The following is a 15,420-nucleotide window of genomic DNA, read 5'->3' on the forward strand; positions in this document are numbered from 1 at the left end:
CTCCTTCTTCTCCTCCTCTTCTTTCTCCTTCTTCTTCCTCTTCAGATGACTCTGAGGACTCTGAGGAAACTGCAGCTATGAGTCCAACAGCCAGCACTGTAACACACAGAGACAGTTTTCTTCTCATCTTTAACTCTTTCCATGTTTTATTTCATGGTTCTAACACAGCAACATTATTATAATTATAATCACCACATCAATGCAAAGTCCAATGAATCAAAACTAAACTAAAGTCAGACCAGATTGTAGAATAAAGTACTTCTAGTGAAGATATTCACCTTGTTTTATGTTGTCATAGCTTTCATTCAGCCTTAAAATCTACACACGACACCTTTGGACTATGACCCCTTAACCCTTTATAGGGCACTCATTGAAATACTTGGAACTTCAACATTTCAACCCTAGAGAGTTATTGTAGGGCATAAGAAGACTTTTTTGCTTTTGTGAATTAGAACATAAGTGCTGATTCAGGCACTTGTCAACATACACATTATCACATTAGACAACATAAGGTCTCTTCTTCATACCTAATAAAGCAGTTATGCTCAGCGTTGGTGCAGAGGTGGACCTTGCAGACCACAGTTGACTCTGATTTGACCTGAGAATGTTGCCTTGATCTTCTCTGATTGGCAGAGTGAAAACCACATGCTTCTAAACCTCACTATGTGACACAGGGACGCAATTTAAAATACCAAATATGGTTCTTTGCCCCATAAAGGGCTGGGTCCGTTATTTGGGAGAGAACACATCAGAAACATATCCAGTAAAACACTAATTTCTTAAATGGAGTTCTGAATGTAAAAACTAGCTAGTTTTACCAGTTAATTCAGCCAATTCAATATCACCTCCATGTAAAGCTGCAGGTGAACACATCAGACTACTCACAGGCCAGTAGGGTGAATCTCAGAGGACCCATGTCTGGATGACGGCAAACCTTCTCTTCACTGATGCAGAAGAAAACAAAATCTCCTCGGAATCCACCTCAGTTTTTATAGTCTGGAAAGTTCTGAGTCACAGACTCAGACTGTTTAGTCAAGAACAGGACTCACCAGTTGGCTGAGTTCACATGACATTCACAGGATAACTGTAAGTACATAATCTATATAATGAATGAACATTGTTATTGATATAGACAGTACACACTGTACAGAATGTTTTACATCAGCTCAAATGAATATTTATTAGTAAGATTCCTTCATCAGTTTGAAACCCACTGTAGTCTCTAGCTTTTTGTCCGCCCGGGTTATGGGAAATTGCAGTTCTCTTACCATTTTTTTTAGATTACCTAATTAGACATGTAATACCTTTCATATGAAACATAATTCAGAACTCCTTATTTACACATACTGCACACAACCTCAACACATCTGTTCATTGCAAGCAAACATGAATGCATGAAACTGCTGGCGGACTGTTTCTGGTGAGTGTGACGGTGTTTCTTTGTGGACTGACTGTAAGCACCGGCCATCAGAAGACATCTAAATTAAACTGGTTGTAGAATCATTTTCACACTTTTAATAACTTATTTAATATTGGCTACCTGAGGCCTTTGAGGGACAAAGAGCAGAATAAAGTCTTGCATGTGCTTAGTGTTCAAACATGGAGGTGTTGCCCTCTCGTCAAGCTTATCCGAACATTATGCTGAACTCACCCTCCAGGCAGAAACTGTGTTAAACAGACACTCATGTGACAAATGCAGGAGGTGTCGGAACCGCTCCAAACTAAATTATTATATTCTTTGTTCTATTTACTTTCTCTGTGGAAGCATATTTGTCTGACTGAAATGTGACTGCAGCACAATGAATATGTCAGTCTGGATGACATGACTAGACCCCCAAACGTACTCACTATCACCTTCCTTCAAACACTGGTAGTGTCAGCGTGTCGTGGCAGCTAATACTAAACCTAAACTAAGTTGATACTCATTGGAAAGATTATGATGTTGCTTCATATCAACTGTGTCACATCTCCACAAACACTAAAACCAACAGCCTAGATGAGGAGCTAGGAGGCACTACTATTAGCTGAGAGGCTAGGATTTTAACCATTTTAACAGCTTGAGTGTTGCTGGTCTGATGCTGGGTGATTCCATGTCCTCCTGAATATGGGTAAATAAAAGGCCTCATCTGTTACACACGCCAAACCTGCCTGTGGGTCATTTTATTGCTGTAACATTCAGCGGTAATTGTGGTCCATCTTACACACCTCTTCCACCAAAACGCAAAGCCATGGAGAAGTATTATCAGGACTCCCTCTCTGCTGCCTGAATCCTGCATAGCTCATGTTTTTTCATGCCATGGACATTCCATTGACGGTCATTGATGGCATGACCTTTGAAACATCAGTCGCAACGGTCACATCCTAGAGAGTGATGACTGGAAAACAGCTTTTGAAACAGCATGAGGCCTCTTTAAATAAATGCCGAGACACTTTGTCTTTATGTTTGCATATGATATACTTGCTTTCACCACAAACCCTACCACCAGCAAGGGGCGCTGCAGGACAGTGCTTATAACAAGACACGGCACAGTTCCAATGAGTGTTTCTCATTTTTTATTGCTCAAACATAAATTAGAATTTCAAATACAGACAGCAGAAATGAAATGATCTAGATATCTGCATTTTAGGACAAAGAGATTCAAAGAAAAATAAGAGATAACAGAGTCCCAACTCCTTCTAGAGCTTCTAGAGATCATCAGCGGCTGAAGCTTGTCCCTGGATATTAAGCCTTTGTTGAGCAACCTCAGCAAGTTTGGTTTCCATGGCTTGGCGGGCTTCTTCAGGCATTGGCCGTATTCTGTGGTCTTTCTCTGGTAGTACGAGCAGAAATTGCAGCTCTGGAAATGGAGACGGAGAGACAAGGATGACTCATCTTATCATGCAGCAGTGTTAGAAATATTAGAAATAAGGCTGTGGCTCAAGTTCTTAGCAGAACTTTGCTGATAAAGTGGCTTTGTGATAGTCAGAAATCGTCATCAGAACTGATAGAAAGAGTGGCTGGGTATTAACAGCTCTCTCGTTGGAGAAGCAGCCACTCTCTGTGGAAGATCTGTGTTACATTCTTTTGAACACAACAGTCATTTCTGCTCTTCACCTTTACAAACAGAAGATGAGCAGATGTGGACAAGGAAAAGACAGAAAGACTAAAAGAGATAAAAGAGTGTTCTGACCTGACGTTTGAGGCAACAGTAGCAGCAGCAGCTGCAACCTGCTCTACTTTTTCACCATTGAATTCTGGGGTCTGTGAGGAAACTGCAAAGCACCAGAAAACAGTTACAAGGAGGAACATGAACATGAGTCAGACTCTCTCAACATGTCGCTACGTTTGAATCTGTTTAATGCTCCTGGCCTTTTTAATCTATCTGCTGGATGTACGTATGAGAAACATACGAATTAAAATGTTTCTAGAAAGCTAAAACATTGTGACATGGAAATCATTGTAACTGAAGCATCAAGCTAATCCGCTCTCCACCTGCATGCAAACCTGACTGCTGTTAGGCATCAGGGGACAGTCAAACTCAACTTAAACCCTTGTCCAAGGACTCATATTGTGAATGATTGTAGCATAAATACAGCACGTCCCCACACACAACATCTTTAGTTCTTACCTGCAGCTATGAGTCCGACGGCCAACACTGAAACACACACAGACATATTTCTTGTCAGCTTTAACTCTCTCTATTCAATAAGGTTTTCATGGCTCTAACACAGCAGCATTTTTACAGACTCAGTCAATCTGCTATCACGTCTATATGCGTACAGTTTGTCTATCTAAAGCTGCACGTGAACACATCAGACTACTCACAGGCCAGCAGGGTGAACCTCAGAGAAAACATGTCTGGATGATGGCAAACCTTCTCTTCGCAGATGGTGAAGAAAGTGAAGTCTCCTCTGAATCCACTTCAGCTTTTATAGTCTGGAAAGTTCTGAGTCAGGGACTCAGGTTGTTTGGTCAAGAACAGGACTCGCTGGTCGGCTGAGATCATCAACATCTGGTGTTATACTGACAGTTGAAAATATACAAATAAGATCTTCATGACCTTCAGTGTCAGCTGATCTTAGCCAACCAACAAGTCTTGTTCTTGATAAAACCGCCTGAATCTATGACTCAGGACTTCACATGGTGACTGTTTGACAGAGGGTGATTAAGCAGAGCAGAGAGGACATGGTGGACCAGATAAATCTGCCCTGGAGCTGCCTTCAAACTAAACCCAACAGGGTTCTGTGGAGGTGTACTCATGTTGATTTGTGCTTTAGAGAGTCTGCAATGTGAAACAATCCCAAAATGTTTTATTTCTCTGATTGACTCCTTTGTTAATGCTAACGCCGTTCCCTCTCTTCATTCACTCTCTGACTTACTAGACCACCGCTGCTCTCTCTCGTCCATTGACCCTGGGAGGATGGGCCAAGTGTAAACGTTGTGTTAACAAATAGTAGGTGACAAATGCTACTAATCATACCTTAAGGCCATCAACTGTGGTTCTTCAACAGTTACATGTTAAATAATGATGTGGAAACAGATAGTCAAGAAACAGTTTAGAAAAGTTTACAGCCATTCTATAGGCCAAAAAGGCTGACATCAAGCTAACGTGTGATAATATCACAGTAACATGCCAATGTTCACAATTTAGATTAGTTTATTTTGGTTTGATTTTATTTATTAAGTATCAGTAAGAACTTAAATTGTCTCTGGACATTTTACACAACCCAGAGCCTGAAACATCCAGAGCAGCACTAAGTTGACAGTGGCAACAAAAACTCTCAACAGGAAGAAACTCTGAGCAGCTCATGTGAAAATGAGGAACGATGTGTTCATAAATAAATCTAGACTAACCATACAAGCAGCATAGAGGATTCAAACAAGAGTATGTGATACTAAGTGATACCTGAAATATATTGATTGAGATTGATAATGGATTTAAAGGGAGGATAGAGTCTGTATGCCAAGTATTCACCGTTTGTTGTTTCTTATGTTTTTTGTTCTTATATTGTAAAGTTCTTCCATGGTGTTTAGTCTTGCTTTACTTCCTGTGTGTTGCCCACTTTGTTGGATTGGTTACTTGTGAGCTTCACCCTCACTGGTCTCACCTGTGTAGTCCTGCCTTTCCCTTTGCTCTTTGTCAAGTCCTCTGTGATATTTGACCCTGTGAAGTCACTCCTGTGGGTTGTCCATGTTTTCCCATGTTTTTATTTTTTTTTGTCTCATTTTTGGTCTGCACCTGTATTTTGGATAATGTTTTGGATACACTGCCTTTTCTGCAGCATTCAGCATTGTCATTGATGGATCCACTTTTGTTTGTCTGATCATCTATGAGTCCACACACGATCCAGTGTTTCCTGGATGTGTGACTGTTTTTCTTTGTGAGCCAGGTGTAAAAGTCGACCGTCAGAATAAAATGAACATCTGCATTTAAGGCCACGTCCACACGTACGAAAACGATATTTTTCCTCTCCGTTTTCGAGGGCATCGTTTCAAGAAATATCCGCGTCCACACAGATCCGTTTCAGCACGACCGAAAACGCTACTTCATATTCCAGGCCTATAGGTAACGCTGTTTCAGTTTCAGAAATTCACCAAAAACGGAGAGGAAGAGGCGGAGCATGCGCACAAATCTTGAGTAGAGGTGTGCGATACCGCTAGATTTGGTATCGATCCGATACCAAGTAAATACAGGGCCAGTATCGCCGATACCGATATCGATACTTTTTAATAATTAAGGTGGACGCACCATCAATCTAAATCTGAATGAATTTTCATGACATTTTAAGTGTTTTTGTGATTTCCCTTTTGAATTATTAATCAGTTAAAATCCAGTACAGAATCTGGGCAAAGTTTATAAGTAAATACAAAATACTTTATTATCACAATAAAAGTTTTTGTTCAGAAACAACACAAAATGATCACTTGAGGACAAGTAAAAACAAATTATTTTTCAGGCAGAGTGTTCAGAAACTACAATAAAAACTAAATTTATTGCACTTCTTTCTGGATTTTATTTTTCTTAAATAAACAAAGTGTACAAAATTATCACTCCACAACAAATACGATAAATAATGTAAGGAAGTGTTTAGGCAATACAGTACAAAAAATAAGACAACATTTCTCCCCTTTAGTGCACTTTTTTTCTTCTTTTCAGGGTTCTGTAGGGGCTAGGTGGGCGGGGGATTTTAAAAATTTCCATATACAAGTTTGTTGTGTTACCACTGTATCTTACAGCCTTTTTACAAATAGTACAACTTGCTATCGTTTCATTTTCGGACCGAAAATATAACCAAACAGCCCTACTCTTTCTCTCGTTGTGTGTAATGCGTTGCTACTGGTCTGGCCTGGCTGGTAGCGGTGGGCGGTGTTCGGTCACCTGGCGCCGCGGAGTCACGTGACTGTACAAGAAACACAGGAGGGGGGAGGAGGAGCAAAATGAGCCCGATCTGCTCTGTGACAGCAGCGGCATTTAGACAGAGTCGGGTCGCCTCTTTAATGAAACGAGAGAAACTGAAACTTAAGTATCGATCTCATTACATTGGTATCGATCAATCTCGATACCAACGTTGGTATCGATATTATCGATATTTCGATCGATCCGCCCACCACTAATCTTGAGCGCTGTTTACAAATTGCCCTTTTTGCTCAGCGTGGTGGCACAGGAGCATGATATTTTGCCCTAGTAACCCTAATAGGCTCAATATCTTCTCCAGCATGAAAACTAGCATGTAGTCCGCCATTGTTGTTGATGTTGTTACGAGACGTCTCGCGGGATGTGGAAGGCTGCTCGGGAGTGTGGCGATGACGTCATCGCTTTCGCCGTTTTCGCCGTCCACATAGAAACGCAAGAGCTGCGTTTGCGAATTTCTCCACCCTGGGACCCGTTTTCAGAAAAGTGCGTTTTAGGGCTATGCGTTTACAGGATACGTGTGGACGCTCGGCCAAAACGATGAAAAACTTCTGCGTTTCAGCGTTTTTGTGTTTCCGTGTGGACGGCCCCTTTAAAATACTTGTAAAATAGTTTCTGCACTCTGCTGCAAAGTGGCTCAATCTTCAGATTCAGATCCCCCTGACTGTGATAAAAGTTGAACGCTCCACACTTGAATGTGATAATGTGATCACCATTGAACCATTGGATGCTTGAGACACAATGGAGCAAAGCACAAAATGGGGACCATCAGTGTTCAAACATCAAGGGGAATTTAGTAGCACCTTCCCCTCTGTCCTCCCCAAACATGAAACCCAACCAGCCCAAACAGCTTTCGAAACAGCATGAGGCCTCTTGAAATAAATGCTGAGACCTTCATGGCAAACTAAAAAACTTTGTCTTTATGTTTGCATATGACATACTTGCCTTCTCCACAAACCCTACCACCAGTAGGGGGCGCCGCAGGACAGTGCTTATACAAAGACAGTTCCAATGAGTGTTTCTCATATTTTATTGCTCAAACATAAAGTAGAATTTCAAATACAGACAGCAGACATGAAATGATCTAGATATCTGCATTTTAGGACAAAGAGATTCAAAGAAAAATAAGAGATAACAGAGTCCCAACTCCTTCTAGAGCTTCTAGAGATCAGCGGCTGAAGCTTGTCCCTGGATATTAAGCCTTTGTTGAGCAACCTCAGCAAGTTTGGCTTCCATGGCTTGGCGGGCTTCTTCAGGCATTGGTTGTTTGTCTCTGTGGTCTTTCTCTGGTAGTACGTGCAGAAATTGCAGCTCTGGAAATGGAGACGGAGAGACAAGGATGACTCATCTCATCATGCAGCAGTGTTAGAAATATTAGAAATAAGGCTGTGGCCCAAGTTCTTAGCAGAACTTTGCTGATAAAGTGGCTTTGTGATAGTCAGAAATCGTCATCAGAACTGACAGAAAGAGTGAAAAGTCAGATGGATATTAAAAGCTCTCTCGTTGGAGAAGCAGCCACTCTCTGTGGAAGATCTGTTTTACATTCTTTTGAACACAACAGTCCCTTCTGCTCTTCACCTTTACAAACAGAAGATGAGCAGATGTGGATGAGGAAAAGACAGAAAGACTAAAAGAGATAAAAGAGTGTTCTGACCTGACGTTTGAGGCAACAGTAGCAGCAGCAGCTGCAACCTGCTCTACTTTTTCACCATTGAATTCTGGGGTCTGTGAGGAAACTGCAAAGCACCAGAAAACAGTTACAAGGAGGAACATGAACATGAGTCAGACTCTCTCAACATGTCGCTACTTCTGAATCTGTTTAATGCTCCTGGCCTTTTTAATCTATCTGCTGGATGTATGTATGAGAAACATACGAATTTAAAATGTTTTTAGAAAGCTAAAAACATTGTGACATGGAAATCATTGTAACTGAAGCATCAAGCTAATCCACTCTCCACCTGGATGCAAACCTGACTGCTGTTAGGCATCAGGGGACAGTCAAACTCAACTTAAACCCTTGTCCAAGGACTCATATTGTGAATGATTGTAGCATAAATACAGCACGTCCCCACACACAACATCTTTAGTTCTTACCTGCAGCTATGAGTCCGACGGCCAACACTGAAACACACACAGACATATTTCTTGTCAGCTTTAACTCACTCTATTCAATAAGGTTTTCATGGCTCTAACACAGCAGCATTTTTACAGACTCAGTCAATCTGCTATCACGTCTATATGCGTACAGTTTGTCTATCTAAAGCTGCACGTGAACACATCAGACTACTCACAGGCCAGCAGGGTGAACCTCAGAGAAAACATGTCTGGATGACGGCAAACCTTCTCTTCGCAGATGGTGAAGAAAGTGAAGTCTCCTCTGAATCCACTTCAGCTTTTATAGTCTGGAAAGTTTTGAGTCAGGGACTCAGATTGTTTGGTCAAGAACAGGACTCGCTGGTCGGCTGAGATCATCAACATCTGGTGTTATACTGACAGTTGAAAATATACAAATAAGATCTTCATGACCTTCAGTGTCAGCTGATCTTAGCCAACCAACAAGTCTTGTTCTTGATAAAACTGCCTGAATCTATGACTCAGGACTTCACATGGTGGCTGTTTGACAGAGGGTGATTAAGCAGAGCAGAGAGGACATGGTGGACCAGATAAATCTGCCCTGGAGCTGCCTTCAAACTAAACCCAACAGGGTTCTGTGGAGGTGTACTCATGTTGATTTGTGCTTTAGAGAGTCTGCAACGTGAAACAATCCCAAAATGTTTTATTTCTCTGATTGACTCCTTTGTTAATGCTAACGCCGTTCCCTCTCTTCATTCACTCTCTGGCTTGCTAGACCACCACGGCTCTCTCTCGTCCATTGACCCTGGGAGGATGGGCCAAGTGTAAACGTTGTGTTAACAAATAGTAGGTGACAAATGCTACTAATCATACATTAAGGCCATCAACTGTGGTTCTTCAACAGTTACATGTTAAATAATGATGTAGAAAGAGATAGTCAAGAAACAGTTTAGAAAAGTTTACAGCCATTCTATTGATTCTGGGCCAAAAAGGCTGACATTAAGCTAACGTGTGATAATATCACAGTAATATGCCAATGGTCACAATTTAGATTAGTTTATTTTGGTTTGATTTTATTTATAAAGTATCAGTAAGAACTTAAATTGTCTCTGGACATTTTACACAACCCAGAGCCTGAAACATCCAGAGCAGCACTAAGTTGACAGTGGCAACAAAAACTCTCAACAGGAAGAAACTCTGAGCAGCTCATGTGAAAATGAGGAACGATGTGTTCATAAATAAATCTAGACTAACCATACAAGCAGCATAGAGGATTCAAACAAGAGTATGTGATACTAAGTGATACCCGAAATATATTGATTGAGATTGATAATGGATTTAAAGGGAGGATAGAGTCGGCATGCCAAGTATTCACCGTTTGTTGTTTCTTATGTTTTTTGTTCTTATATTGTAAAGTTCTTCCATGGTGTTTAGTCTTGCTTTACTTCTTGTGTGTTGCCCACTTTGTTGGATTGGTTTCTACTTGTGAGCTCCACTCTCATTGGTCTCACCTGTGTAGTCCTGCCTTTCCCTTTGCTCTTTGTCAAGTCCTCTGTGATATTTGACCCTGTGAAGTCACTCCTGTGGGTTGTCCATGTTTTCCCAAGTTTTTTTTTGTCTCATTTTTGGTCCTGCACCTGTATTTTGGGTAATGTTTTGGATACACTGCTTTTTCTGCAGCATTCAGCATTGTCATTGATGGATCCACTTTTGTTTGTCTGTCCAGTGTTTCCTGGATGTATGACTGGTTTTCTTTGTGAGCCAGGTGTAAAAGATGAACATCTGCATTTAGTAAAATAGTTGTAAAATAGTTTCTGCACTCTGCTGCAAAGTGGCTCAATCTTCAGATTCAGATCCACCTGACTGTGATAAAAGTTGAACGCTCCGCACTTGAATGTGATCACCACTGAACCATTGGCTGCTTGAGACACAATGGAGCAAAGCACAAAATGGAGACCCAGCATCAGTGTTCAAACATCGAGGGGAATTTAGTAGCGCCTTCCCCTCTGGCCTCCCCAAACATGAACCCCCACCAACATCACCGCCACCCCCAGGCAACAACAGATACGGCAATTTCCTCCAAACCAATATTTGACAAACACAGGATAAGTTACGAGTTCGGGGTGTGGACACCCTGCAGACATTGAAGTGTGATTGTTGATAAGCAGCTGTTTTGCTGTGCTGAGGGTGAATTAAACCATCGTGGCCCTGCAATATTTGTGCATCATTCTTATTTTTCAATAAGAGAACAAAATGTCTCCCGAACCATTCAGTATTTATTGCTGTAACGCAGTACGTACATAATAATGAATGTAGCAAGCAACAAAGTCGCCTATTGGAACTGTTTTTAAGTCCAGGCTTTAAGACTTCCTGATTTTGGTAGAGCTACCTTCCGTCAAGCAGTCCACCTCATCCAAAATGCCAGTGCCTCTCAAAGCACCTTGACTTTGGGCCCAAACATACTTGAGTACATCACAGAGAAGCAAGTGTGGATTTAGTTCCTGATTTTAAAGAAATAACAGGATCTTATCTGTAGCACAAATGAGCCTTAAGCAGGACAAAAACACCAGATACACATGTAGAAATGTCAAGTTTTTTCAGTATCAGCATGCGGAGTAGATTATAAACAGCAGTGGCTAATATTTTATGCACTAAATGTAATCGAATACAGGCTTAAAGCTGATGTTTTGAAGTCTCTCCTTTTATTTTGTTTCCAGGTGTGAAGGAGGCACTTCAGTCCAGAGTGTATATGTTCTCCTGCACCGGCCTCCTCATCCGGATCTCATAAATGATGTGAGGTGGCTCTTCAGAGGAGAAACTGGAGGAGAGAACAAACATCTCAACTACTGGACTGTAATTAGCTTTATGATGTTAGCATTTAGTTCTAAGCAACCTCAGAGAGATCCATTTAGTGCCCTGCTGTTTTATTTGCATCTGGAAATGGCTCTCAAACTTTATTATGAACATTGCACTTGAATGCACAAAGATCACAGCCATTGACCAGCAGGTTCATCATTTTAAAAAGGAAACAGAAAGGGATACTATTAGCTGAGCGGCTAGGAAGTTTGGAACAGGTACTATTAGCTGGGAGGCTAGGAAGCTACAAAGAGCTACAACGTTCAGGTTAAGATGAAGAGTCTTTGTTGTTTTGTTTCCTTTCATCACTTCCTGGTTCTCTGAGCTGTTCAGCTAATCAGAGTGATCTCTCTGAGTAATTTGTTCTGATTCAACATGAATCGGCTAAAAAGCTGCAGACCGAAGTAAAACTAGAGCTAACGGTGCAGTACACACCAGAAAAACCTAAAATCAAAGACGCTCAGAGATGAACCGACACCAGCAAACAGCCGATTGTCAGCTCACAGCCTTTAGGCAAAATGTTCCTGCTTAAAATCCCAGATACGATATTTATTATTTATTTAAGCTGAGTGAACATGAAACATTTTAAACGTTTGTTTTCGGCTGTAACTCACCAGCTGGTCTTTAAGGCTCTTCTATAAATTTCACCTGCATGAGAAAAAGCCAGATTTAACAATAGTCAAGCATAAAAACAAAAACTAGAAACGTATTGAAGGAAAACAGAAATAACAGAGGACGTACGCTTGAAGGCCAGAAAGAGGAAAACAGCAGCGAAGATCAACAACACGATGACGGACAGAGATAGGATGGGAATGTTGATCTGAAGGGACAGAGACGGTAGAGAGTCCTCCACCTAACAGAAAGAGAGGACGGTCTTCAGATCTAAATCTACGTGTTACTGCAGCCAGTGAAGGCAGCATAGATGCTGGAAAGGGGCAAGAAAATCATGAGGACTGGGATGAGGTTTCCAAGATGTGAAGTTCTATTCCTGGAGACGTGTTGATCTGACGCAGAAGCAAAAATCTGGCTTCAGTCGTGTGGCTAATTAGTTGGGACAGTCTAACATTAGAGTATGCAAATGGAATATGCCGACCAACTTGGAATAAGTGTGCAACTTTTGCCCTAATCACAGGTCATCACAGCCAAGACCTAGTAATCTGAACCACTGAGTAATTTACTGGGATCTGATTCATACATTTAATGCTGCAGTGCTGCTTCAAAGTTTTTGTCTACTTTAGAATTTTCCTAATTTCTGGGGAAAAAAAAAAAAAGACTCAAAACATTACAGGATTTTCACACAACTCCTGAAAGTAGACAAAGAGAAACCAATCAAATGCACGGAACCTGTTTATTCAGGAAAATAAGCCAATATTACATATCAGTGAGGTGTAAAAGTCAGTGAACCCTTTGTTTCCAGTATCTGCGGTAACCTCCTTGTGCAGCAATAACATCAACTAAATGTTTCTGGTAACAGCTGATCAGTCATCTACAGCAGCTTCATCAAACTACAGCCTCTCAGGCTATTATGGAGTGATCTTTGTCGGTTGACAACTCGTGTGGAGGGTCTTAAATCTCCTAGATTTGTTCTCAGTCTGTCTGACTGTAGATTTGTGGATTCCAAACTCTTTAGAGATGGTTTTGTAACCTGTTCCAGCCTGATGAGTAACAGTGACTCTTTTTCTAAGCTCCTCAGAAAGCTCCTTTGTCTGTACCATCGTACACTTCCAGAATCATGTGTTGTGAAGATCAAACTGAGACAAATTCCTGATTTATTTAAACTAAACCAGGAACTGAATGACACCTGAGTCTCATTACATTCATGGAAACACTTCTGAACAGATGGACTCTAATTTGACATTGAAATTAACTCATAATACTAGAGGAGCACCTCACTGATATGTAATATTGGCACATTTGAGTAATGCGTTTGACTGGGTTCTCTTTGTCGACTTTCACAACTTTTTTTATGAAGAACTGTAGAAAAGTCTGAATGAAACTGAAACTTTAAAGCAATGCTATATCTGCAAATAAATATGTTATTCCAGAGTACAACAACAGAAGAGGTCATAAGAGGAGCTGCAGAACAAGCCATCAGCTAAATGGTGATGGTGATGAACGGTGGTTGCTCACTCTGACGCTGTCCGAGTGGAGCAGGGTGGAGTTCCTCCTCAGAAGGTCCAGCTGAGACGACAGCAGGGTTTTCCAGGACACTAGAAGGAGGCAGAACCTGTTGTGAACCAGAGACGTCACAGTCTAACTAATTTTAACCCATCAGCATCTCACCTGTGGACAGTTGCGTGACTTGGTCGGTCGTCGTTGTGGTGGTCATTGGATGAGGGGGGCTGGTGACTGGAGCTGAGAAAGAAGGAAAACTCAGTTGAACAGAACTTCAGACTTGTTTCAGTTGACTGGAAAGTCTGCACACATCTTTATGAGTCAAGGTCATAGAAGCCTTTGATAATCACTCACAAAGTTTGAGGCATAAGAGGCAAAAACAAAACGAATAAATGACGGTTTGCATCGTGAGGACCGTGGATTTAGACTTCCACCATTTGTAAGCGAAGCAGGAAAGTGCCTCAAAATGTTGGTCTCACCTTTGACCACCCTCAGGTTCATTATCACCTTCTTGTCATTAAAGATCCCGTCGATGTCCACCCTGCAGCAGTATGGCCCACTGTCCGTCCGCCTCACATTCAAGATGTCCAGAGCCATCTCTCCGTCCAGAACATCCCCGGTCAGCTGATACCGGTCTGCCACCTGCAGTTTGAAATCTGACAATGAGTTTTGTGTTTGTGTTTAACCTAATATGCAAGTCTTTGTGGGAGGACCTGGGAGGACCCATGTTAGCACAGTGAGGACATGCTAACTCCAAACAAATCACTAAACAGATCTGAGCGTTTCATGTGTAGATGTAAAACAAAACGCAGTGGACTGTCTTTGGCTAGGACGAGCTGACTGCAGCAGACCTTGGAGATGACGCCATTCTCGTCCGTCTGCACCAGGATGTTGTTGCACCAGAAAGTCCCACAGCCACGACCCCAGCAAACCCGACTCAGACCGAAGCGCTTCACGGAGTACTGACAGGACAGGGAGGCCACGTCCCCCTCCATCACCTTGAACGAGGACACAGACGTAAAGTGTCCACCTGCAGCACAAATACGGACAGAGGACAAAATGTTCAAACATCTGAATCAAGACGACGGTTCACGTAAGATGATGTTATATTAAAAAGGATGACACCAGGGCATGAGGTTCGATCTACTGTTGTTCTTGCCACAAAATGGACTAATGGACTACAGAAAATAGTTTGCAGTAAACCAACGAGACACACAAGACAAGAAAAGTCACAGAGACTGAAAGAGGCCCAAAAAAACACCCTTATAAAGACTGAAAGACACACAAAGACTCAAAGAGACTTCTAAACACGACGACTCAAAGCCTCAGTGAAGGGTCACAACTCAAAAAACTATCCTGAGCTGCTGTCTCAATAAAAACAGAGCATTTGTGGTGATGTCAGACTGTTTGTAGTGATGTCAGAGCGTGAGTGTCTCACCTGAGAGGATGAAGAGGATGGCAATGAAGGTCTGAGGCATTCGAGGCGAGACGGCGTCCATCCTGTTTGTGTTCACAGTCAGACGACAACAACAAGACAGTGTGACTCTGTGACGGAGTTGGGGGTGTGTGTTAGTGTGTGTTTGCGTTGATTCTCTGAATGGCGTCTGTGTTTCCGTCATCATGAACAATGTGTTTCTCAATTTGATCAAACCTCGAAGAGTTGATCTATAAATGTTTTATATCCATGGCTTCATCACATAACTTGACTTTAACTTCATAATTTGGACTTTTTCTGTCATCTGTTCTCTTTTCTTTTTGTTCATTATTTTGACGTCACTGTGAACTTTTGTTTTAATGTGAAACCGTTTAAAGTTTTTCTGTCTTCTGACGGATGTGAAGAAAAACTAAATGAGGCGTGGACGGATGAGGATGAATGCAGCGTCTTTACACTGAAGGGAATGCTGAGGACAAATAGACGTTGTCTCTCTGGAACACACTCGGTGTGTCTTGTGTGGAGACGTCGCTGTCACACAGAGGACTCCTT

The 15,420-nt window shown here is 41.7% G+C and overlaps 1 protein-coding gene and 1 long non-coding RNA gene across 2 annotated transcripts; both read right to left on the bottom strand.

Moving 5' to 3' along the window:
* Positions 1 to 1,768: 1,768 nt before the first annotated feature.
* LOC311502846 lies at positions 1,769 to 3,867 on the bottom strand. The gene is made up of 4 exons (XR_014699557.1): positions 3,806 to 3,867; positions 3,609 to 3,635; positions 3,171 to 3,252; positions 1,769 to 2,837 (listed from the first exon to the last, which is right to left on the bottom strand). It is a non-coding gene; the product is annotated as an uncharacterized lncRNA (long non-coding RNA).
* A 7,055-nt stretch (positions 3,868 to 10,922) lies between these two features.
* timd4 (T cell immunoglobulin and mucin domain containing 4) lies at positions 10,923 to 14,935 on the bottom strand (the record flags this gene model as incomplete). Its single annotated transcript, XM_084564313.1, has 8 exons — positions 10,923 to 11,283; positions 11,936 to 11,969; positions 12,063 to 12,174; positions 13,452 to 13,548; positions 13,605 to 13,676; positions 13,774 to 14,078; positions 14,288 to 14,466; positions 14,875 to 14,935. 8 exons carry the CDS (start codon positions 14,933 to 14,935, stop codon positions 11,199 to 11,201), a joined length of 945 nt encoding a protein of 314 aa, XP_084420439.1. The 3' UTR covers positions 10,923 to 11,198.
* Between the last annotated feature and the right edge of the window lie 485 nt (positions 14,936 to 15,420).

The sequence above is a fragment of the Chelon labrosus genome, assembly GCF_963514085.1.
Source record: "Chelon labrosus genome assembly, chromosome: 17".
In the NCBI taxonomy this organism is placed as follows: Eukaryota; Metazoa; Chordata; class Actinopteri; order Mugiliformes; family Mugilidae; genus Chelon; species Chelon labrosus.